Raw genomic sequence first — 26,941 nt, 5'->3', positions numbered from 1 at the left:
ACTACATGCTTGTGTTCATGGGAGGGCCCAATATAAATAACTTGTATACGACCCTGACGTTTCTGATGGTGGCCCTGCATTTGTTAATTCTTAGAAAGACAAAGTACCCATGCATCTACATATGCACCTCAGGCATGTGGAGACCACCTCCAACTTTTCAGTGGAACCAAAAATAATGTCATCTAATTCTATTTCAAGGAATACATGGGTATTCACAGAAACCCTTTATAACGTCAGGCATCGTATACTGTACTGCAGCTTCTGTGTGTATGTGTGTGAACTACAATGTAGGAGAATCACTGACAGTGTAAAATCACTTTTATTCAAACATGGTATTTAATGGAATTTATTCGACAGGCGCAAATTTGTGGCAAATTCCCACGATTCGCGAAAATTCACCAGCGTCAGAAAAAATTGTTCGCCGGCATTCGATTTTTCGTTCGCCGGCTGCAACTCTGCACCCAACATCATCACCTCTCCCACTGCCCAGCAGAGCCACACCCAACTCTTACCTGAAAGTACCGAAGCCCCACCCACAAGCGACAGCCTAAGATTAGAAACAGGTTACGCCAGGTGCGAAGTGAGCGGTGTAAAAATTACACCCACCGCGAACAAGCCACGCCTACTTACACTCGTTTAGACCAGCAAATTGTACACAATGCAGCCAGAGGCAGCAAACACAGGTCCTGCTGGTGCGCAAACTGTCACACGCACCAGGGTCGGACTGGGGGGCCAGGGGCCCACCGGGACTACTGTCTACTACGCAGAAGGTGCTGCGCGGCGCCTAAGAAAAACTTTTCCCCGAAGATCTGAAGAGGGGTCTGGCCTGGCGGGATCTGAAGAGGGTTCTGGCCTGGCGGGATCTGAAGAGGGTTCTGGCCTGGCGGGGGCCCATTAAGGGTTGGGGCCCACCGGATATTGGGGGCCACCGGGTATTTTCCTGGTGTCTCGTCGGGCCAGTCTGACACTGCCCTCTATAGTTATAATAGTTATTAAAAGTTAAATAAAAGTTTTATTGTAAAATATATATACAGTGTATGTTTTTTTTTTTTTTAAAGAACATTACCAACAAGTGACGAAGTCGGGCCACAAGGAGACATAACCATTCAGTTTGAACAGCTCAGCATTTGATCCATATAAAGAATTATCATTTGCTGAAATACATGTGGACACCCATAACACTGATTTCTGTGAATGTGTTTTGTGATGTCCACATAGATTCCTATATGTGGGATGAACCATAGGAGTGGGTGACTGTGTACAGGTATGGGACATCTTATCCAGAATGCCTGGGAACTGGGGTTTTCTGGATAATGGATCTTTCAGAAATTTTGATCTTTGTACCTTAAGTCTATCTACAAAATCACATAACATAAAATAAACATAATAGGCTGGTTTTGCTTCCAAAAAGGATTAGTTTGGATCAAGTACAAGGTACTGCAGGGCCAAAACTAGGGGTAGGCAGAGTAGGGTAGGCACCTAGGGCGCAAAGCTGGGGTGGCGCCCCAGCTATGTAAGGTACATACCTTAACCGCCTTCTACCCCTTATCCGATCCCCTCTTTCCTAGGCTTTTTGCACTTCAGTGCACGCAAGCATCAATTCACACATGTGCGCGCGGGTAGATGCGCGTCATCGTCAATTCGCACTAGCGTCAATTCGCGCATACACACCTCGGGCACCTGGCCAGTGCGGCCCGGCTCTGAGGTACTGTTTTATTATTACAGAGAAATATAAATAGATCTATGGGAGACAGCCTTTTCATAATTTGGAGCTTTCTGGATAACGGGTATTAATTGTAAACTCCCTACCCCACGATCAACTGTAGACATATCATTTTTACAAGGTACACATCTTTATGTACAAGCTGTTTATACTTATAATTTAATTGAATTTAATGTTTTGGAGCATGTTCCAAAACCAAAAATGGTGATACATAAACAGCATTTGGGAGTGTGTGTAGGGATTTTTTAGCTGTATGCATAATGTATGTATACAAACGAAATTTGATGTTTGTTTGTCCTAATTCAATTCGGCACATACAAAATTTATGCACCACACGCAGTTCACGCTGCCCCCGCCCCTTGGAAAAGAAAGGTTGGAGACCGCGGATGTACAGAATATCGCTTATGCGTGCACTTCAATGTTTATCCTATGCATTTTCCATATATATACAGTATATATATATATATATATATATATATATATATATATATATATATATATATATATATATATATATATATATATATATATATATATGCTGTATATGATTTCTGGAAAGGCCCCTTATTCGGAAAACCCCAGGATACGGCACATTCTGGTTAACAGGTCCCATACCTGTATTAGTACTACTAATCTGAGTGGCAGGAACTTAATGATCATAGATGTGCTCAATTAAACTGATATGTGACCCTTCCTTAAAATCATGATTGGCAGGAAAGGCGTAAACATTTTCTAAACCCTGTTTATCTCATCTAATTATAGCTACGGTATGTGGCCTAAAGGAAACATAGCACACAAGCTCGAATGCAAGTTTTAAGATGCCAGACATATGTAACATGCTGTTATACACAGTTATACATTGGCTATGCAATCAGGGCATTATTTATCACAGTCTCTCATTTTTTAGATAAGATACTTACAGTATTGTAGGGTTCTAAGAATACAAAAAAATAAGATATTTTGAAAACACTCATCAGAACTGCATAAGAATAAGAGAACTAATGAAAAACAGTTAATTTGATAATGTTGTGCCCAGCAGCTTCCAGCCTGAAGAGTGTAATGGAGTAATGGAGTATCCTGAACACTCTTCCCCACTCTTAAGTGCAGCATAAATGGCATAATGGAAATTCAAAATGGAAAAGTTCATAAATATACTCCAAAGTGCTTTAAGGGGACCCATCACTCCAAAAAATTATTCCAAATTCTATTTTATCATGTTAGTCAAGCAAAATGAACTTTAATTACACTGTATACATTTTTGAATCTTGTTTCCATCAGTCTGGGAATTCATAATTATAGCAAGTAGGCAGCAGCCATTTTGTGGACACTGTTATTAAGACAAGTCGTGCATCATCTCAGAATCTTGTTTGTGCAGCAGAACTGGGGACCTGATGTCCATCCTCATGCCCTGGTTACACAATTAAATGGTCAGGAGTACTGGGGGAATGTAGGGAGGAGCAGTGACATGTAGTAAGTGCTGAAAGTGAAAGCAATTGCCTGCCCTGCCTCGGAGGGTCAGGCAATATTTGATTGACAGCTGAGATATTTTAATGCGCTTACAACAGCTATGAATGCTTTAATAATATAAAGAATTTTGATTTTATGTTTAATTTGAAAAGGACATTTATTATACAGCTTTTTATTTCTGGGTGACAGGTCCACTTTAATAAAAACAGTAAAATGCCCATTAAGGGCCAAATGATCTCTAACATACAGTATAATACATTCACATACAGCAGTGCTGTCCAACTGGTGGCCCGCAGCCCGCAACCCCCCCGCCCGTTTGTGTGGCCCCCACATTAAAGTCTGCCTGCTGTGTCTGCTTACCATGTGTAAACTTTAATAGGTATCACTACAGAGATTACCTAGCCCTACATTGTTTCTGTCTCAAATTTAGACTGTAATGCCCTGTATTGTTCACACATGTAATCCCTTTGCATTGTTCACACTTGTAACATGTCTATTGTTCACACCCAAAAGCCAAGTACTCTGAGGCCCAGAATGAATCTGCCCACATTGCTGATGGGCACCAGCACTGTGTCACTGTATGTAGCATACATTAGAGTGGTCCTAATAGGTTTCCCTGTCTCCTGCTCTGTTCTGTCTTCCCTATGTTCCCTGTGTGTGCCCTGCTCTGCCTGTGTGTGCCCTTCTCTGTCGGCCATATGCTCCCTGTGTGTGCCATTCTCTGCCTGCCCTATGCTCCTTGTGTGTGCCATACTCTGCTTGCTCTATGCTTACTGAGTGTGCCATACTCTGCCTGCCCTGTGCTCCTTGGGTTACCATACTCTGCCTGCCCTATGCTCCTTGTGTGTGTCATTTTCTACCTGCCCTATGCTCCTTGTGTGTGCCATACTCTGCTTGCTCTATGCTTACTGAGTGTGCCATACTCTGCCTGCCCTGTGCTCCTTGGGTTACCATACTCTACCTGCCCTATGCTCCTTGTGTGTGTCATACTCTGCCTGCCCTATGCTCCTTGTGGCTGCCATACTCTGCTTGCCCTATTCTGCCTGCCCTATGCTTTCGGTATGTCATACTCTGTCTGCCCTATGTTCATGTATTTAAAGGGGTGGTTAAGTTAACTTTTATTATGTTATAGAATGGCAACTTTTCATTTATAGGTTTTGAATTATTTTCCTTCTTCTTCTGACTCTTTTCAGCTTTCAAATGGGGGGTCACTGGCCTCATCTAAAAACAAATCCTCTGTAAGGCTACACATTTATAGTTTTTGCTACTTTTTATTACTCATCTTTCTATTCAGGCCCTCTCTAATTTTATTCCAGTCTCTTATTCAAAGCAATTCATGGTTGCTAGGGTAATTTGGACCCCAGCAACCAGATTACTGAAATAGCAAACTGCAGTGCTATCCGTACGCCCGGAAAAAGCCGCATTTACCTAAGAACACAGTGGCGCACGAGCTGCCGGGGGGCCCTGAGGGGGTGCGGGCCCTGGCCCAATCGCACCCCCTGCTACCCCAGTAGTTACGCCACTGCCAGGAGGAAGTAAGGGGGTGGCGGCCATTCTGGAACTGCTAGAGACAGGGAAAGCAGCTGGCCAGAGTGGAGCGCATGAGTATATATTATGTAATAAAACTGAGCCTTCCATATTTTCTCCTTGAACCTTCCAGCAGTACTGTCTGCTTGGCTGTTCTTCCATTAAACTATACAGGCAGACAAATTTCTACTTACTCTGCCACCAGACCATAAACATCCCCATATTATTAAATGGGAACAAGAACTCAATGTAGAATTTACACCTGATCGTTGGCAGGAAATTCAGCTAACCCTCGTTGGTGCTACTAGGTGTACTAACCATATTGAAGCTTATAAAAAACTGCTTTATAGATGGCACCTCACGCCAGTAAAGTTAAACAAAATGTCGGGGATGTATTCCCCTTTGTGTTGGAGGGGCTGTGGGCATCATGGGACATTAGTGCACTTGTGGTGGTCCTGTCCTTTGGTAGTTGACCTATGGAACAATGTTTTCGCCCTGATAAATGTTGATTTACAATTTGGGGTCCCACACACACTGGATGCTGCCTTATTGCTGAACCTGCCAGATGCGGTCACTAAATTCCAGAAGAAGTTCTTGTTCCATATTTTTAATGCAACGACGCTTTTGATTGCTAAGAACTGGAAAACTGCTGGTCTGCTAGATTGATCACAGGGCTAGTATGGAGTTGATGGCAGCCAAGAACGAACACAATTACTTGAAGTTCGATAAAATATGGTCTGTCTGGCAGTCTTTCCGACACCCGGCCCCACGGGCTACCTCATGACTCTGGAGGGTTGTGTAACTCTGAGTTGATTTGACCACACTATGTAATTGGCGGACATACCTGGTGACCTGGTTGCTCTAAATGATCTAGTTGACCTAGTTAATAGTTGTACTGTATTCTCAGATATTGATTGTACATGTGATACTGCTGTATCTTATGACATTTTGTGATGTGACAATACGATTGTAATGTACGATATATGCCTTTATTTTGTATGGAGATTTACCGTGAAAAATAAAGAGAAGTTTAAAAAAAAAAAACTATACAGGCAGGTTAGAAAAACCTCTGCCTAATTGAGCTGAGTTTGGTAACCTGGCCAAAAGAAAAACAGTTTGTTGCACGCTGATGTCCACCTCAGGAGACTGCAGGAGTGATTTAGCTGCAAGGGATAAAACAATAAGGGGCGCTAAACCTGTACCCTTAGTGCTCATTTACAGAGCATTTGAGACATGAGAGCAGCTTCTGCCTTGCACTGGATTCAGCTCAAAGAAAAGTTCTGAGAGTCGACCACAACCCTATATGTAGTACTTGCCACGCACACTTGAGTGACTATATGACACACACTTTAGTGTGTGGGCAAAAGTTGAGATTGGATGTTTGCGTGTCCCAGTCTGTCCATAATGAATATAGCCCTGTCAAATACAGGCAGTCTTATATTTAAGTTAACTTTTAGTATGTTATAAGAAGGCTAACTCTAAACAACTTTTCAATTGCCGTTCATGTTTTACTTTAAATAGTTTTTGCATTATTTGCCTTCTGGCTCTCTCCAGCTTTTATATGGGGCTCACTGACCCCTTCTGAACAACAAATGCTCTGTAAGGCTACAAATGTATTGTTATTGCTACTTCTCATCTTTCTATTCAGACCCTCTGCTATTCAAATTCAAGTCTGTTATTCAAATCAATGCATGGTTGCTAGGGTATTGGACCCTAGCAACCAGATTACTGAAATTGCAAACCAGACAGCTGTTAAATAAATAACTTAACTCAAAAACCAAAATTATAAAAAAAAATAAACACCAATTGCAAATTGTATCAGATTAGCATTGTCTACATACTAAAATGTAATTTTAAGATGAACAATCCCAAATATTTAATTTGAAGCATGAAAATCCACCTGATTTGGAAAGCCTCATGTCTCTCGAACATGCCAATATGAGATATGTAAATTTTTAGGGAGATTTATTACTTCTGCACAGCAAAAACTCCCAGTAGTACATTACCTAATTTTGAAAGCAGGAAGTCAGAAATCAGCATACTTTGGATTCCAAAACCAAAAAATCCTGAAAGAGTAGGTTTACCACAGAAAACAATATATTTTTGAAATGTACACATTCTGTTGATTCCAAAAAGGGTAACTCTGTCTCTGTACTCCTAACTACCAAAGATCAAAGATTGTCTGAACTGAGCAAAATTTCCCAAATTCGGTGGTTATAGTGAAAAACATAAAAATTGCCTCAAAGCTTCAACTTTCCAGCATCGTATCGCCCATGTATCATTAGGTACCATGGAAAAGCACCATAAATAGGATTGTCAGGGGTCCTCAAAACAGTTTATTGCCCATTGTGCAAAGGTTTACCAAACTATCTGGCATAATAAAGTAAAGTTAGCTTTACAAATAATCCTGTGGATAAATTTAGCTAATGAAAAATCAACGTATTGATTGCATTTTTGGTGGTGTAAAAAACACAGAAAAATAAGTTTACCCCCAAAACCATATATTTTTAGAAAGTAAACATTCTGCCAAATCTAAAATGGGTACCCATGCCTTTCTGCTCCAAACGGCTGAGTCACGAGGCTTTCCCAAAATTAGCAGTTTTGGTGAAATACCTGAAAATTGCCACAAAGCTTCAACTTTCCAGCATCATATCACCCATGTATCATACCGCACCATGAAAAAGCACCCTAAATATGATTGTATCATTACACACCATAAAAAAAGCACCCTAAATATGATTGTATCATTACATACCATAAAAAAAAGCACCCTAAATATGATTGCATGGGGTCCTCCAAACAATTTGATGCTCATTGTAGGTCACTTCAGCTAATGAAAAATCAATACATTGACTGCATTTTTGTGGGGTAAAAACACAGAAATATGTTTACCCACAAAACCATATATTTATGGAAAAAACACATTCTGCCGAAACTAAAATGAGTACCTATGCCTTTCTGCTCCAAACTAAAGAGTCGCAATGCTGGTGGTTTTGGTGAAATACCTGAAAATTGCCTCAAAGCTTAAATTTTCCAGCATCGTATTGCTCAATATGATTGCCAGGGGTCCTCCAAACAGTTTGGTGGCCATTGTGCATAGGTTTACCAAAGTATCTGGCATTTAGAGGCCCCAAAATGAAGTTAGCACATACAAATAGTACTGTAGGTAACTTCAGCTAATGAAAAATCCAACACATTGACTGCATTTTTTGTGGGGTAAAAAAACAAAAAAATAAGTTGCCCCCCCAAAACCATACATTTTTGGAAAGTACAGATTCTGCTGTATCTAAAATGGGTACCCCTGCCTATCCGCTCCAAACTATTACTACTAACCTGCTTCCCCTCACATACCTTAATAGCCCTGAAAATGTCCCTAAAATATTTCTCAACTAGCAGAGTAAGCACAGTGGAGCTAGTGGGCACCATCTTCTAGATCTTCGGATTTCTTCTGGCCCTCTTTGGCAATTTCCGGCACTTTCAGTACAAAGAGGAAGACTGCTCCAACTGTGCATGCGCCAATAAGATGGCGGCCATGAGCTCTGCTGTGCTGACTCTGCATGTGCAGTCAGTATTTCTAAAGGGGACACAATTCAGGGGTAAGACTGTGCAAAGGATTCGGGGGTTCGGCCGAATCCAAAATAGTGGATTTGGTGCATCCCTACCTATAATCAAAATATAACCTTGACAAACCTTAGACAGTAATGTCAGTGCATAAGTAGTTACTGAATAACATATTGTTGCTGGGGAATTTAAGTGTAGAAGAAGAGGCCTGTCTTTGTCCTTGCATGACCTAGCTGCTAACAAGCCAACAATTAGTAACCTGTGTTCAGTGACAGAGATGACCAAGTTGTGTAAAGTTCATAAAGCAAATTATTTGTGTGACTTTCTGAGCCTATGACTATGTATGTAACTCACATAACGCATAACCTGGCGTTAATTAAAATTGAACCTCATTTTCTAGTTTTCTGCCCAGTTTTACAATTAAAATCACTCTGCAGCATCCTGCATGGAACTTATAGTTCTACACATTGTATTTATCATCAACAATGCCCACCCCCAGGTCATTAAGGGCAGAGACAGATGATTCGGGGAGATTTAGTTGCACGAAGTTGCCTCACGAGGAAACTTTGGCGACTTCGGAAAATGAAGCACTTTGTGTGCCATCCCTCCGGCGATTTAGATTCTAGCCGGCAGGGAGGCAGTTCGGGAGATTAGTCGCGCAAAGAAAAGGGGATTTGTCGCGGGGCGACTAATCTCCCCGATTCTTCTCATCTGTCTCTGCCCTAATAAACAAGCTGAAAAGCAAAGGAACAAGTATAGAGCCCTGTGGTACTTCACTAAAAACACTAGTTCAATTAGAAAATGTTTCATTTACCACCACTCTCTGTAGTCTATCTCTTAGCCAGATCTCTATTCAAGTACAAATATTATGTTCCAGACCAAATTCCTTAATTTAACCAGTAACTTTCTGTGTGTTACTGTATCAAATGCTGTAGCAAAGTAGATTATACCTTGTGGTACGTGCCATCTACCAATACCTTGTGGTACGTGCCATCTACCAATACCTTGTGGTACGTGCCATCTACCAATACCTTGTGGTTCGTGCTATCTACCAATGCCTTGTAGTACGTGCCATCTACCAATACCTTGTGGTACGTGCTATCTACCAATACCTTGTGGTACGTGCTATCTACCAATACCTTGTGGTACGTGCTATCTACCAATATGTCTTGGTGCATGATATCTACCAATATCTTGTGGCAGATGCATTGAAATCACTGTAAAATTATATGTACCCAGAACCTACTGCAAATATTTATGGTCCTAAACCATTCTTCTGATGCTAATGATGCACCATGGGATAAGGCCGTCCCATTCCATCCTTCTCCCCTGTTCTGTTTTGTTTATTAATTCCAACAGGGGGCTTTCTTTGCCGTGAATATACATAGGAGGTGGGTTTACTCACTAAAATCCAAATTTATCTAATTTTTTAAATAAATAAACCACGACCAAACTCTAATACCCGATTTTACCTTATTTATTATTAAAAAACACAGGTTAGAATTGCAATTTTTGTTGAGCACATTGTTTAATCTTGAAAATTTTAAATTTAACAAACATACTCCTAAGTCATGGGGACAACTCAAATGCATTTCTTTTACAACGTGGCTTGGAAAATGCTACAAATTATTGCATTACTAATTTTTTCAGTCAGTAATACAAGTATGGGACCTCCTATCCAGAAAGCTGACGACCTGGGGTTTTCCTGGAGTTGTCATAATGGCCAGGTGATTCACTTCCAAACAACACAACCTCAGTTCATTTAACACAAGACAACCAGACAGACAACATGTCTTGCAAACTTTTGTATATTATTTCTTTACTTTTCATTTATCTTATTGATACTAATGGATTTCCAATACATCATCATAATGTTAAGAATACAAAATGAAGTTTAGGTCCTGGTAAGACTAATAATGGTTAGATCTGACGTGACCTACATTTAAATATTAATTAAAGGAAAAGTCAGCTGTTAGTATCATTTGGCTTCACTGCATTTTATCTTTTTTTTTCTTTCTAGATTCAGAATCTCAACCAGATGTAATTCCAGACTGTGTTAAACAGAATGCAACTGGTAAGTCTACGTTCTACCCCTACATAGTTCTAAGATTAATAGTGTGGACTTAAGGGCAAATTCACTAAGCAGCGAAAATGTTTTACAACAGGGGGCACTTTATTCACTATATTATGTTCACTAAACCAATTATTCTAATGAGTTTTGTCTCACATGTATGACGTCATGATTAAGCGCCCCTTTTGGGTTGGGCCATGTGTATAAATATGCACCTACTAACACTTGTATTTTATCCTTGATAAAGGCCCAGACATGGGCCGAAACGTTGGATGCACAAGTTAAAATAAAAAAATCTTTTTTCACGAAATATCGGAGTGCGGGTCCTTATCCAATGATTATATATATATATAATTTTCCAACTTTTGTGTTGCACAATCAATCCATCTGTAAATTGGTTAATTATTCTTATATAACTTTCTTCAATGGTGCCCAGACCCAAACTGCGGAAGAGTCACTCCGCCAAACAGCATACAATCAGTCCAACAGGGTCGCACACATCAGTGGTTAAAACTTAGCATTTATTGAAAACGCTTAAAATAATTCCAGCATAGGTATAGGCATATACACTTATCTGTACAGAGTGAGCATCAATCGGCAACGTTTCGGGGGCATCCAGTCCCCTTTCTCAAGCCTCTCCCCTCTGTATAGTCTTGAAAAGAATTTTAAACAGAATTGCGTCCATGTTGACGCGCTTTACAGCGTATGGGCGGAAATGACGCACAGTCCCCTTGGTTACACGCGGCATTCGGTCGCGCGCATTCAAGGGAAGTGGCGTCAAATTGCGTACACCCAAAGAGAGCAGCGTCAAATTGCGCGCTCATAAGAAAAGGGATATCAAGTAGCGCATTCGCAAAAAGAAGCAACATACTTCAAGCCCCTAAGAGCTCTCATAGCAACCATGAAAAATTTGCATATAGTTAAAATGTACCCAAATATGAAAAAACTTATGTTCTGCAGGTAGATATAAATAGTTAACATAAAGATTAACACATAACATCATGTATATCTGCATGTATATCAAACTTTGGATATTTGTGGATACTTTGCATATTAATGATTTTCACAGAAATAGATGTAAATCAAAATCTCGATTGAGTCCCTTTGGAGAGAGGGTCCTCAACCTATAGATCCATTGAACCTCAGTTCTTTTCAATATTAAATTGCGATCACCACCACGTTTTGGAGGAGGTATATGCTGAATCACTCTGTATCTGAGATCATCTGCAGTATGTCCAACTTCAACACAGTGTCTCGAAACAGGTAAAGACTTATTTTTAGTGTTAATGGTTGACCTATGCTGGGAGAACCTATCCCTGACCTTCTGGGTGGTTTCCCCAACATAGATCAAACCACATGGACAGACAAGCATATACACAACAAAGTTCGTATCACATGTATTAAACCCCTTGATTTTATAGGTTCGACTGTTATCTGAATCCCCGACCTCAGGACCCACTAATACATATTTACATTGTGTGCAGCCCTTACATTTAAACATACCCTCCCTTCTAGGGCCAAGGAATGTTTCTCTCCTGGGGGTAGAGCGAACATCTGCTTTTACCATCCTGTTACCTATAGTTGTATTCCGTCGATAGGACATTAGTGGCATTTGTTGAAATTCTTTAACAGAAGGATAGGCCTCCCTCAGAAGATGCCAGTGTTTATTCAGGATCCTGTTACAATTATTGCTACATTCATTATACTGTGAAACAAAAGGGTGGGAGGGGGGAGCCATCGTTGTGTTGGACACAGAGATGTATGTTAACGAGATATTACGCCAATTGTCAGATGATACAGTGTATATGGTTCTGAAGGGTGACCCGACAGAAAGCTTCAAAAGAGAATTTGATAAATTGTTGCTGGATGGTGTACAAAATTTAACTATTACTGAATCCTCCAGAAAATATATGACGATACAATTCCCTATTGTTCCTCTAATCTACGTACTACCCAAAATTCATAAGGACCCTATTAACCCGCCCGGTAGACCGATTGTGGCGGGTATAGGGTCCTTAACCAGCAAAGCTGCGGAAGTATTGGATAAAGTACTTACTCCTTTAATTAAACAGACGAAATCTTTTATCCGTGATACGGGTGATTTTCTTGAGAAGCTTTCTGGTATACAGTGTGTGGGTGAAGAGGTTAGACTTGCCACGTTAGACGTGGCAAGTTTATATACATCTATCCCCCACGATGAAGGTTTGAAATCAGTTAAATATCTATTACAAGGGAGTGTTCAATATTCTGAGCGTGAGATTGACTTTTTTATTGAATTACTGAGATTCATATTAAACAGAAATTACTTTAGATTTCGGGACAAATATTATTTACAGACCCGGGGGACGGCCATGGGCTCCAAGGTCGCCCCGGCATATGCCAACTCATTTATGAGCTGGTTTGAGGAGGGACACGTCTATCGGAATGTGCTCTTCGCCAGCCACTGTGTGGCTTGGTGGAGGTACATCGATGACGTGTTCCTTCTATGGCGAGGTGACCTGGAGTCTCTGTCCGCCTTCCTGGATGTACTTAATGGAGCCCATGTAAATATAAAGTTCACTATGACTGAAAATTTGCAAGAAATAGCATTCCTTGATGTTTTAGTCTCACGCTCAGATATTGGATTTAACATCAGATTTATACAAAGCCGACTGATCGGAACCAGCTACTAGACTATGACAGCCATCATCCCCCGGGGGTAAAGAAATCGATTCCCATTAGTCAGTTCTCTAGAATATACAGGATAACAAGTGATCCAAACACTCGCGAGAAAGATTTGGAAAATATGGAAAAAAAGTTTCTACAAAGAGGATATCCAAAGGAGGTGATAGAGAGAAATAAAGGTAAAGTTCAGTCTAGAAACTTAGGCTTTACGAGACAGCGAGAGGATAATCAGATTAACCAGAAAAGAGTTACTTTTGTTTCACAGTATAATGAATGTAGCAATAATTGTAACAGGATCCTGAATAAACACTGGCATCTTCTGAGGGAGGCCTATCCTTCTGTTAAAGAATTTCAACAAATGCCACTAATGTCCTATCGACGGAATACAACTATAGGTAACAGGATGGTAAAAGCAGATGTTCGCTCTACCCCCAGGAGAGAAACATTCCTTGGCCCTAGAAGGGAGGGTATGTTTAAATGTAAGGGCTGCACACAATGTAAATATGTATTAGTGGGTCCTGAGTTCGGGGATTCAGATAACAGTCGAACCTATAAAATCAAGGGGTTTAATACATGTGATACGAACTTTGTTGTGTATATGCTTGTCTGTCCATGTGGTTTGATCTATGTTGGGGAAACCACCCAGAAGGTCAGGGATAGGTTCTCCCAGCATAGGTCAACCATTAACACTAAAAATAAGTCTTTACCTGTTTCGAGACACTGTGTTGAAGTTGGACATACTGCAGATGATCTCAGATACAGAGTGATTCAGCATATACCTCCTCCAAAACGTGGTGGTGATCGCAATTTAATATTGAAAAGAACTGAGGTTCAATGGATCTATAGGTTGAGGACCCTCTCTCCAAAGGGACTCAATCGAGATTTTGATTTACATCTATTTCTGTGAAAATCATTAATATGCAAAGTATCCACAAATATCCAAAGTTTGATATACATGCAGATATACATGATGTTATGTGTTAATCTTTATGTTAACTATTTATATCTACCTGCAGAACATAAGTTTTTTCATATTTGGGTACATTTTAACTATATGCAAATTTTTCATGGTTGCTATGAGAGCTCTTAGGGGCTTGAAGTATGTTGCTTCTTTTTGCGAATGCGCTACTTGATATCCCTTTTCTTATGAGCGCGCAATTTGACGCTGCTCTCTTTGGGTGTACGCAATTTGACGCCACTTCCCTTGAATGCGCGCGACCGAATGCCGCGTGTAACCAAGGGGACTGTGCGTCATTTCCGCCCATACGCTGTAAAGCGCGTCAACATGGACGCAATTCTGTTTAAAATTCTTTTCAAGACTATACAGAGGGGAGAGGCTTGAGAAAGGGGACTGGATGCCCCAGAAACGTTGCCGATTGATGCTCACTCTGTACAGATAAGTGTATATGCCTATACCTATGCTGGAATTATTTTAAGCGTTTTCAATAAATGCTAAGTTTTAACCACTGATGTGTGCGACCCTGTTGGACTGATTACATATATATATATATATATATGTGTGTGTGTGTGTGTGTATGTGTGTCTTGGAAAATAAAATAACCATATCTTAAATTTACAAGTATAAAAGTCATTCCAAAATTATCCTAAGGTAGGGCTACGGTTTGGCCAAGGGCACGGTTGATTATTTTCAGCAGAATTTGAGCTTTATGGATGGGGCTTGAGTTTGATTAGATTACCCTTAGTCTATTGTTCACTTTTATACTCCATGTCATACACAGTGTAAAGATAGTACTATTATAGAATAGAAAGATATGTGACACCAGTTAATATGAGTGAATTGGGTGCGTAATACAGGTAATCTCTGAACTTCTCGCACACACTCTTTCTCAAAGCCAAAACTCAAGATTCCCACTATGTAGCCTGTAGTTCTTTTCTGCGGAAGCTAATATACGGGAACTATATCCTATTACTCGTAGCTTCCCATCTTGATGCTAATATAGGACTGCACCAAGCCCCTAATCTGAGGCATTAGTGTGAACTATCAATGGGAGATTGAAGTCAGGGTAGGCTGGGACTGGTAAGTATGTGGACAAGCTGATCTAATGCCTCCTGCTATGTGATTGTCCACAGGGCTGCAGTTCTGGATTGCTACCGGGCTCCTCTAGCTGTGAAACGTTGGAACTGGTCTGATGCTGGCATTTGCAAAAGCTCAAAAATTGGTCTAGCAATTCATGAGAAGTCTTGAATATAGCTGCGATAGCAACTGAGAAACCCCAACAATCTTTGCACATCACCAGCCTGTCTGAGGAATCTTCTCATTTAAGGCTTTTAAGGCCTCAATATCCTTTGTGACACTTTTTATTCCTGCTGCTGGTGCTGCTGCTGCTGCTGCTGCTGCTGCTGCTACTAGTTGACCTAAATACCTTTCTTGATTTATTTTAAAACAGTTCACATTTTTGTGGCCTTAATATCACACCATGCTTTTGAAGTACTTTTGGAACATTACTGATCCCTTCAACGTGCCCACTCATACAAGCCCCAAGGGGAAACAAACGCAGTATGGTGTCTGGACTCCGCAGTCATGAATCCTTGGTGGCAAGCAATTCCTTGATCTAGAATGCTAAACCAGTTATTGCCTCCCAAAGTGTCTATCATAAAGTCCTGAATTCTAGGCAGTGGATGGCGATCAGGAATGGTTCTCTGGTTCTGGTTTTATTCTATACATAACCGCAGTAAGCCATCCTTCTTGTGAACGCATAGAACAGGGGCAGCATATGGTGACTCTGATTTAACTATCCATCCCTTGGTGGTCTTGAATGTAGTCCTTCACTTCCCTGAACAAAGGTTTTGGTATTGATGTGCAGACCTTTTGTACTGTCATATTTAAGGTTCAGTAACATCTGTAGACCTGGTATACAGCCCATGTCCTCATCAATTCTTGCATACGATGCGGATTCCTCATATAGCATGCATTTAACAGTCTTCTCACCTCAAGCTGTGATGCATCTGTATCCAGTACTGGACCAATATTCTGGGCAATCTGGAGAAATTTCTGTGCTGGCATGGTGAGCAGGCTCTTCCCAATGTACACCAGGCTCCTCCTCTCACTGTTTGCTGCCATACTGACTTCTTCCCCAGCGCTGCAACAAAGATTGTCCTTTCTGCATACTATGCTTTCGGTCTTTGGTTTGTTGTCCCTCAGTTTAGCAGATCAGCACTTCACCAGCAGGTAGTGCTGATTCCAGACGAGCCCACAGTGTTACCCTAGCAACAGTGAGTCTGTTAAAAAAAAACAAGTAGAGATGGAGAGCTAACATTACTGGGTTGCTGCTTCCTGCCTAATATAACTATTACATAGTTAACATACTCTTTGTTCTGTCATTTCTTGTCCTTTACAACTCATATGTCACACAATCATCTGACCTATGTTGTATTTTACATCATGCTTTCTCAAAGACGCTAACAACTTAACAACATTTTATTTGTGCTTAAATTCTCCTACTTTACTGACAAATGTCAGTCTCACACCATAACAATGGTGCAGTATTTACACATACAAGTTTACTTGACCTCACAGAAATGTAACATGGACCATAGGATATTATTGAAATCTAACTAGGTTGCAGTATAGGTTGCAGCGGTAGATCAGTTAAATGTTTAATATATAACCTTCAACAGAGGGAGAAAAACAGGCTGATGCTGTTGATGCTTTCCTAACAGACAAAATGGCCCAGCCAGTCAGTCTCTTTAAATATCAACAGCCTTACTGGTAACAGTTTTCAGAATATACATCTGAGAATACAAATCTGAGAATATACATAAGCATCCATGTACCTAAACAAGCATGGAAAGTGTTGCATCAGCCATTTTGTAACTCTACAGATACCATGTTACGTGATTACCATGTTAAGGCAACATGTATGAAACAAATGACATATGAAAGCATTTCAAGGCACTGACTGCCTCTAACATGGATCTATTCTTTACATGAGCATATTGTACAAACACATTTTTGGGCTAAACATACCTGTTAAAGAAAATGAGACACAGAGCCAATGTTACTAGATTACTGCTTCTTGTCAACTGACAGAAAAACAGCTCTCGGTGTCTCCACTCCTTCATGGTGTGGGGTTATGAGCGCCCGCTATTGGTGAGAGTGTGAATACATAAACGCACATGTATAGAACTAGGACAGTGATCCCCAACCAGTAGCTCGTGAGCAAAATGTTGCTCTCCAACCCCTTGGATGTTGCTCCCAGTGACCTCAAAGCAGATGCTTATTTATGAATTTCAGGCTTGGAGGCAAGTTTTGGTTGTATAAAAACCAGGTGCACTGCCAAATAGAGCCTCTATGTAGGTTGACAATCCAGGGGGGGCTACCAAATGACCAATCACAACACTTATATGGCAGCCCAAGAATATTTTTCATGCTAGTGTTGCTCCCCAACTCCTTTTACTTCTCAATGTTGCTCACGGGGTTGAAAAGGTTGGGGATCCCTGAACTAGGATATCGTATGATGATATATATATATGCCGATGTATTAACGAAAAGGTGACCTCATATTTACTGGGGTCACAGATAGATAGCTAGATGATGGATAGATCGATAGATAGATGATAGATATAGATTACAGACAGATAGAAAGCTAGAGATATAGATAGATTATACATAGATGATAGATCCCTTATCCGGAAAATCCCAGGTCCCACACATTCTGGATAACAGGTCCCATATCTGCTAGTACAGAGTCTATTAGTACCACTATTCCCAGTGGCAGGAACGTACAGTAGATGTGATCAATTAAACTGATATGTGACCCTCCTTGCTTCAATGCTTCTTTAAAATCATGATTAGCAGGAAAGGCGTATATATTTTCTAAACCCTGTTTATCTCATCTAATTATAGCTATGTGGCCTAAAGGAAACATAGTACACATAATCAAATCCAATGTTCAAGATGCCAGACATATTTAGAATGCTGATATACTCAGTTATACAGTGGCTATACAATCAGTGCAATATTTATCACACTCCGTCATTTTTTTTATCTGGTTACAGAATTGTAAGGTAATAAGAATGCTGGCCCTAATTGCTCATTATGCGCATGCGTGTGATGTCACATACACATTATGCGCATGAGAGTGAATGGACATGGATGCTCGTACCGGGAGCTCCCTCCCCGTGCGGGTAGCGTAGCACTGGCCGGGGGCATTTTCTTTTAAAAAAACTACTGTTATCCCCAACTGAAATGCAGGCTCTATTAGCCCCCACCTGGTTGGGGATAACATTTTTACCCAACAGGTGCCCTTTCAATATCTTTCTCTGGAACTCGTTTTTCCCCACCATCAGAGTCTCATGCCACCTCAAATCTAGAAGATTTTTTTTTGTCACCCATTGCCACAGTAATTGAACATCCTGAACTTCCAGTTTCCCACTGACTCAGTCAGACCCTGCAAAGCTGTACTATAAAACCATCGTACAGGCACACATTCAAAGCACCCTACCACTAGACTGGTAAAACCAACATGATTTATTCATAGAGATGCAATGCAGAATAAACTTTCACATTTCAGGTAGCATAAGAACTCAGTCTAACTAAATAACTCTATAGAGATATTTAAAGGTGAGTTACTGGTCAATACAATTCAACCAATAAGAACAAAGAATACTTGTCACTCTAAAGTGCAGATTTATTAAGTTTTAACGTTTGTATTTTTTGTGATTCTTGTAAAATGGTGCAAAAAATATTAGATTTAGATGTAATTACATATTTTCCATGATCTTACCGAAGACCCGGAAGATGGATGCCGGGGGGACAGTTAGCCTGGGGGGGAGGGAGGGAGGGTCTACGTGGGGTGGGGGGTACGGGGTTTTTTTCTACAAGGTTTCCTTCTCCTTTAATCATTAAAAGCTGATTTCAGCTGCCTATTTCCACCTGCCTGAAAGGAAAGAAGTTATGTATCATATTGGTTCTGAAACTCCACTTATCCGGCCTTAGATTTATCCCCCAGTTCAGCCAGGGAAAGGAGCAAAATCGTTGCGCTTATTGCGATGCACCAAAATGTTGGCACACCTCCTTCAGCTCCACTTTACATTGCGTTTTCTATGAATTTTCAGGAAAACCAAACCATAGCCGTGGCGACAGCAAAAAAGCACTGTGAAATTTCATGTATAAATACCTGCAGACTAATATCAGAATGGCACAGAAGAAATTTCATGAATGAATACTCCCAGACTAACAGCAGAATGGCACAGAGGAAATTTCTTGTATGAATACCCGCAGGCTAATAGCTGAATGGCACAGAGGAAATTTCATATATAAATACTCCCAGACTAACAGCAGAATGGCACAGAGGAAATTTCATGTATACAGCGGTCAGATGAGTTCAACCTGCACCCTCCCGCGACTGGGAAAGGGGGGTGCGAGGTCAGCCTGAACCCGCCCGACCCGTGGGTATCAGGCCAGCCCGGACATCACTACCCCAGACTAATAGCAAAATGGCACAGAGGAAATTCCATGTATTAATTCCCCAGACTAATAGCAGAATGGCATAGAGGAAATTTCATGTATACATACCCCCAGACTAGTTATGTGCGAGTCGGGATGTCCCGCCACCTGCCCTCCAGATCCCGCCCGACTTCCGGGTTCCTTTTATAGACCGGTGTGGCCCCGAAGATGACGTCACAAAAGGGGCGGGAGCGTGTCTATAAATGTTCAACCCGGAAGTCGAAAGCCGGCATTTGTAAGGTCGCAACCTGGACAGCGGGGTGTGAGGCCTGCCCGACCCGCAAGTATCGAGCCGGCCCAGACATCACTACCCCAGACTAATAGCAAAATGGCACAGAGGAAATTCCATGTATTAATACCCCAGACTAGCGCATAGGAAATTTCATGTATAAATACCCCAGATTAACAGCAGAATGGCACAGAACAAATTCCATCTGTAATACCACCAGATTAATAACAGAATAGCACAGAAGAAATGTCATGTATAAATACCCCCAGACTATTACCAGAATAGCACAGAAGAAATTCCATCTGTAATACCCCAGATTAATAGCAGAATAGCACAGAGTAAATTTCATGTATAAAAACCCCCAGACTAATAGCAGAATGGCACAGATAGAAGGTCATTCCACTTCCCTGCCGCCAATGATGATGCTTTCACCAGCGCACAGTAGATTAACACCCAATGCATTCAGGCTCCCTAGCGCTCCATCTCTGCATGCACCACTCAGCCTGCCTATGGGTCTGGGCTGGTGGGGCCGAGCAGGTCTGGAACCCACTGAATTTTCTCCCGGTGCCCCTGCAGACCAGTCTGCATAATTATGGTGTAATCATAATGTCAAAGCAAATCCATGCCTGTTGAAAATGTTCTCTCATCACTACGACTCAGTTCTGTACATTAAGGATAATAATGAATATAATAATGAAGGAAACTTTTGACAAAGAGACCCTTTTGACCCTATCCACCTGTTTCCTCCACCTGTAAATTGTCAATTAGATTGTGGGTGCATCATTATACAGGTTCCCTGTATAATGTCAAGTAGAATGATGACACTTGTCTCTAGGGTTGTTAGAAGGTCTGATTTTCTAAGCCCTCTGTGTTCTAACAGGCCAAAAACCATTGGTCCTGCTTAACATTCTAATTAACATTATCTTCTGTAGGTTTTTTTTAATGTCATCACTGTCAACGCAGTAAGGGGAGTTACAATGAGTGTAGCCATGTTTCTCACGTAAGAATTTTCAATTAAGGCTATAAAAAGGACGAACATTGAATGAGACCATTACACAACAGGGAAAATTATGAAACAACACACATTGACGTCAATGTATTTTGCGCTGAGAAAGTCACTACGAAAGAGAAAGAAAGATTCACACATGTAGAAATGGAGATCGTTACTATGACTTCTAGAGAGACATATGCCACAGCTAAGATTTCCATGGAGATATTATCTAATGTCACCAGACCATGACATGAAAATGATACTTGAGGAGATAGTTGCCATGGTGAGTTACTACAGAGATGTTACTAGCTGTATTGTGCTGACACTGACAATAGTGATGGGCGAATAAATTTGCCAGGCGCGAATTCGGGTGAATCTCCGCCGGCAAATAAATTCGCAAAACCACATCGAAAATTCACCGGCGGTCAAAATATTTTGGAAGCACATTGGAAAAGTCGCTCACGTCAAAACCGCCGCGCATAAACATTGTTCGGACGCCCGTTGACTTTAACGCTGGTGTCAAAATTGACTGCCTTGACTATGTTTCCATTGTTCACAGGACAAGATGAGTGAGGTGGCTAGAGAATGGGTTTGCATCCTTTGGGTACAGCTTCAGTTCTTTTTTTATATGTTGCAATAACTTCAATGTGATTTCTAACAGTGTAATTAATACTTTATCTATAATATTTTCTGATATGTATGCAGGGAAGAAGAGCAGGATCAAGAGGGTTCCTGTTGCCACCTAGTGGCATTCAACTCAATGGCATGCATGACATGTGCAATAGTGATCAGGGGCAATCCTCATGCTGCTGCCCCCATTTACCCCCCTGTTCACCTTGGTCTGTGAACAATTGTTTAGTCTGTCATTATCATTGGAGGCAGTGTAGTTTGCCAGACCAACGGCATGGTTTGTTTATTTTGGCACCATTGGGGTCCAGATAGGGTTGCCACCTTTTTTGAAAAAAAAAATGCTGGCCTTTCTGTATATTTAGATTTTTCCCTATTAATAACAGTGGAGGAGTATACTTCACCAGTCTGACCCACACCCAACCCTAACCTGCAATGGTTGGCCTAATTTCAAGCCACGCCTGCCCAACCGGAGGTCAACCCGCGGGTCACCACGTGTTTAGGGTCAACCTACACATAACTAGTGTGCACATCACACACTATGCGGCATATGAAAAATGAAAATCGCCGAAAAAGCAATGTAAAAAGCTGTGTAAAATTAAATGGTGAGATTATGAAGGTGTGTTTTATTTCACGCCATGTGAACTGCCGTTTATTTACACTGTAAGAAAAACACGTAAAAAAAATGATGCCGTTTTTATGCGGCGAAGCCTGGTGATGTGTGGTATATTATCCCACAGTTTTTTTACACCACATAATAAATGTGCCCCTACATGTACTGCATAACATGGACAGGCCAGTGCAGAGGATGCAGGTCAGGGCCCTCCAACTGGCCACCTTCAACTGCTGACATATGAGTACTGACATTAGGCCAGTAATCTATGCACCGAGCAATAAATAGCTATATAGTTCCCTGAAGACCAGGTTTAGTGTTATAACATGAGATTTCTACTGTCTTGTAAATGAAGTCAGCGACAGTGTGCACAGATACAGTGCAGGGGAACTATGTCTACTTGCTCTCCTCTGTGTTGTTCTGTGTAAGGAGGGGGGAGGAGTCTCCACCCCTGTGAGCTGACAGGAAGGAAGTGCTGCTGTGAGGGAGAATCAGCAGAGTGAAAGCAAGGTGCTGCAAGCTCCCACATATTACTGTGTGTGTGAAAATTCAGAAGGGAATCCTAGTGGCAGAAAAGTGCACTCTATTTTGGGTGCGGGAGGAAAGGGGGTCCTTGTCAGGGCAATGAAGTGCAAAGCGTGCTCCTCTCAGGGCATGGAAAGCCAAAGGGAGTCCTTCTCAGGACCCTGAAGAAACTGCCACATAAGTGGGGGTTCCCCCTCTAGCAGCTCAGAGATAAAACCATATGAAATAGTATATAAAGTTGCTCCAATGTACCGCAAATAAAACCATAAACCTTTCCTATGGGTGTGTGTGTGATTGCAGATCAGAGAAGTTCCCAGGGAGGGGGAATCATAGTCCAGTCTGTCCTGACCCTGGGTGGAGTCACCAGGGCTGGATTTACATACCAGGCGCCTGTAGGCCCGCTGTCGTTCGTCACCCCCGTCCCCTCTCTTTTATTCGCTCAAATTTTCATCTGGACCGGAGCAATGGGGATTGGCGCACAGGAAAATTAAAAACTATCCTATCTCCTGCTCATCCCTAATCCAATATGGGACGGGTTGGGCAGCATGCCCCTAAAATCCTGCCGCCCTAGGCCTGGGCCTTGGTGTCTTCTCCACAAATCTGGGCCTGCGAGTCACACCAAATTATAGTGTACCTGCTCTCCCCTAGCGGAGACACAGGATTTATGTAGCATCACAAGAAAGAAAATCAGTACGTACGAGATTTCTTGCAGTAGCATAACAGGGCTACATACAGTTTTGCACTTTTTAACAAAGAGATTCACTGTTGTCCCCATATCACTGAAAAATTCAGATTTAGACCAACAAACAATAGTAGACTCCATAGATCAACTTTATATAGCCGAGTGGCACTAATTTAGCCATTTGTAGCAATAACCTCCCTTTTCACTTTACACGAAGGGGCCCATTGACCAAGCTCGAGTGAAGGATTCGAAGTAAAAAAACTTCGAATTTCGAAGTGTTTTTTTGGCTACTTCGACCATAGAATGGGCTACTTCGACTACGACTTCGACTAAAAATCGTTCGACTATTCGACCATTTGATAGCCGAAGTACTGTCTCTTTAAGAAAAAACTTCAACCCCCTAGTTCGCCACCTAAAAGCTACCGAACCCAATGTTAGCCTATGGGGAAGGTCCCCATAGGCTTGGCTAAATTTTTTTGGTCGAAGGATAATCCTTCAATCGTTGGATTAAAATCCTACGAATCGTTCGATCCGAAGGATTTAATCGTTCGATCGAACGATTATTCCTTCGATCGTTCGATCAAACTTTTTGCGCAAAATCCTTCGACTTCGATATTCGAAGTCGAAGGGTTTTCATTCCCAGTCGAATATCGAGGGTTAATTAACCCTCGATATTTGACCCTTGATGAATTTCCCCCTTAATGTATAAAATGCTTACAGATTAGAGGTACCCTTCTTAGAGGAAATTTACCTGCTTTGAACAAACTCTGTACCTGATGGGCTCTGTTTAATTTTCAGGAAAATATAGATTTGTATGTTTTGCATTCCGAATGAGGCACACTGTTTTATTTACTTGTACATGTGTTTTATATACTGTACATGCAAACAGAATAATGAATGATTAATACACTTACCCTAAGACCCTCATTCTGGTAACTTTGTGAAATACAGTCTGCTACCCCTTTATATTTAGTAGAATGAACACCATCTGCCTGAAAATGACTTTTTACTACATCCATTGGTGTTGCTGTCCCCCAGGATAACGCCCCTAGGGTAGAAAAAAATACAAATGAGAAAAGGTTATCATACTACCTGTGTTTTTTTATTTTTACTGGACAATCTTCATGTCAGCACCCACCAGGTTAGTTCTTTCTCCCATCAGTGGGTCAGTGCCCAAAGCTTTAAATGCCCTATGCCCTTTCAGAATGCTAAGGCCATACACTGGCCAATATTATATATATATACCTCCAACAGCACAACAAACAGTTCTTCTTCACTTATTCATCTGGCAATGCAACATGTACTTGGAGTATACTGTGCATGGGGAAGGGGCTAACCTGGTGAGCTGCCCATTAAACTTTGTTCATTCTTTAAATGTCACAACAGCAGACCATCTTTATGGGGGAAACATACTCCATTTTAACTGGACTCTATCTTCCATTTATTTTTACAGAAACCACTACAGGTATAAGATAGTTATCCAGAAACCCGTTATTCAGAAAGCTCAGAATTACGGAAAGGCAGTCTTCCATGGACTGCATTTTATACAAATAATCCAAATCTAAAATATTTCCTTTTTCTCTGTGGTAATAAAGCAGTACCTTGTATCTGATCCATACTAAGACATAATTCCTTATCAGAAGCAAAACCAGCCTATTGGGTTTATTTAACGTTTACATGATTTTCTAGTAGGCTTAAGGTATGAAGACCCAAATTACGGAAAGATCCATTATCCAGAAAGCCACAGGTCCCGAGCATTCTGCATAATAGGTTCCAAACCTGTAGTATGAAAGCATGGTTTATACCCATAACGCATATGTGCATTATAGCACAGGGCTGTTCCATATTCCATGTTTCATATAAAAGGTTTAGCTCGATTCAAAACCATTTGTATTTCTAACAATTCAACCATATCTGTTATGTTCAAATCTGAGTGTATTTCTCAGTATAGGAGCAAAATTTATCAATGGTTCTTGCAGCAATATTTACACAATTTCATTATAAACCATTTTCAGCTGTCAATGTCCACCCTTCCTTTTCAATGGCACTATGATAAAACAAAGCAACAAAGAAGAGAGTGGGCGAACAATGGAAACTTAGTCAAGGTTGAATCTGCAGCCTATTCTAAAGCTAGGGAAAACAAAACTTTGATCTACTAAACCTTAAAATTCCTATTTGACAAAAAGGAAGGAGAACAAAATTAAAGGAGTTTCTGTTTAAGAAATGATGTGTATTATCCTAGAAGATGAGGATTACATAATTTATTGTATGATTAATTATATAAACACATTGGGGCAGATTTACTAAAGAGCAAAGTGGGATTTTTAAGTGAAAATTTGCCAAAATGAAAATTCACAGAGACATCGGCAATTTACAAAAAGGTGAAGCAGACATTTCTCTAGCAAAAAAGCTCAGTACTAGTGACGTTTTGCACTGTTTCGCCAGGAAAATTTTGCTCAGGCGAGCAATCGTTACTCCACAAATTTATCAAAGTATGAACTTTCCAATCTGTTGCCCTTTTCGCCAGAGTCTGTTTCACCTGGTTCTGCCTGGCGAATTGATAAGATGAAGTTACATCCTGACGATTATTATGTCAGTGCCAACAGTGCCAAAAAAAGTCATAAAAAGGACTAAAGGCTGGCGTTTTTTCATATTTTAATGTGGGATAATGTTTAAAATTTGTAAGCTCATGCCACATTTGTTTCAGGATGGGCTTATGTCTAGGGCAATAGTATCTCTCTTTTGTATTTATTTTACTTCCTTGGACATTTTTAATAATAAGTGACCACTTCCAGCTATTTCACCAACACTCACTAATAAAGACATATATATATATGACCTATATATACCTGCCATATTTAAATTGACGTAAGCTTAAGTATGTTAACGAAGGTTCACTAGAAAGAAAGTAACGCTAGAGAAAAGTCTCTCATTAATGTTCACGCTGACAGGGTTTCGCCAGTGAAACTTCATCTGCTGAGACGAAACTTTGGATTTTGATAAATACGTGTATTCGCTGCAAAATAACATCTGATGAAGTTGTGTGAAGTTTCCAGAATCAAAAATTCATCCTTTAGTATTATTGACATTATATGTAGCTCTTTCCTGTTTTTACTTCTACATATACATATACATATACATATATATATATATATATATATATATATATATATATATATATATAATATATATAATATATATATATATATATATATATATATATATTGCATCCTTTAGCAGACTCTTCAATTATCTTTCTGCTTAGGGCAAGGCCAGACATGTCGTTTTTGCGGCATTCATTGCATTTTTTAAAAAAAGAACAGCCAGGCGTAAATACGCTACGGAAACCACATGCGACCGTCAAAATGCGTTTTTCAGCATTTAGGATTCTTTTCCCAACATGCACTTCTCATTGTTCTCATTGAATTTGGACGCCATATTTAAAATACGGTGCGTAATTACGTAATGTGTGGTTTCAAACGTGCAGATCCCATAGAGTCTAATGATTTGCTAGTTTCTTGACGTATTGGCGTTTCTGCTAAAAACGCTAATACTGGCGTCCTGTGGCAGATTTCGGCTTACAAGCGCCCTGTGTGAATTGCCGTAGTGCGTTTTCCATTAGTTTCAGTGGTAGTGCAGTTTATGCATATTTACGCCTCGCTGTTCTTTTTAAAAACGCTAATACTGGCGTCCTGTGGCAGATTTCGGCTTACAAGCGCCCTGTGTGAATTGCCGTAGTGCGTTTTCCATTAGTTTCAGTGGTAGTGCAGTTTATGCATATTTACGCCTCGC

At 40.7% G+C, this 26,941-nt stretch overlaps 1 protein-coding gene across 1 annotated transcript in view; it reads right to left on the bottom strand.

The window, feature by feature from the left end:
* slc25a48.L (solute carrier family 25 member 48 L homeolog) overlaps positions 1 to 26,941 on the bottom strand; it is a 91,761-nt gene that overhangs the window by 26,774 nt on the left and 38,046 nt on the right. The window contains exon 4 of the mRNA XM_018252021.2: positions 24,064 to 24,197. Coding sequence (XP_018107510.1) covers positions 24,064 to 24,197 — 134 coding nt within the window. The remainder of the gene's footprint in view (positions 1 to 24,063; positions 24,198 to 26,941) is intronic.

This window comes from Xenopus laevis, chromosome 3L, assembly GCF_017654675.1.
Source record: "Xenopus laevis strain J_2021 chromosome 3L, Xenopus_laevis_v10.1, whole genome shotgun sequence".
NCBI lineage: Eukaryota > Metazoa > Chordata > Amphibia > Anura > Pipidae > Xenopus > Xenopus laevis.
This window is presented reverse-complemented; position numbering and strand designations above follow the sequence as displayed.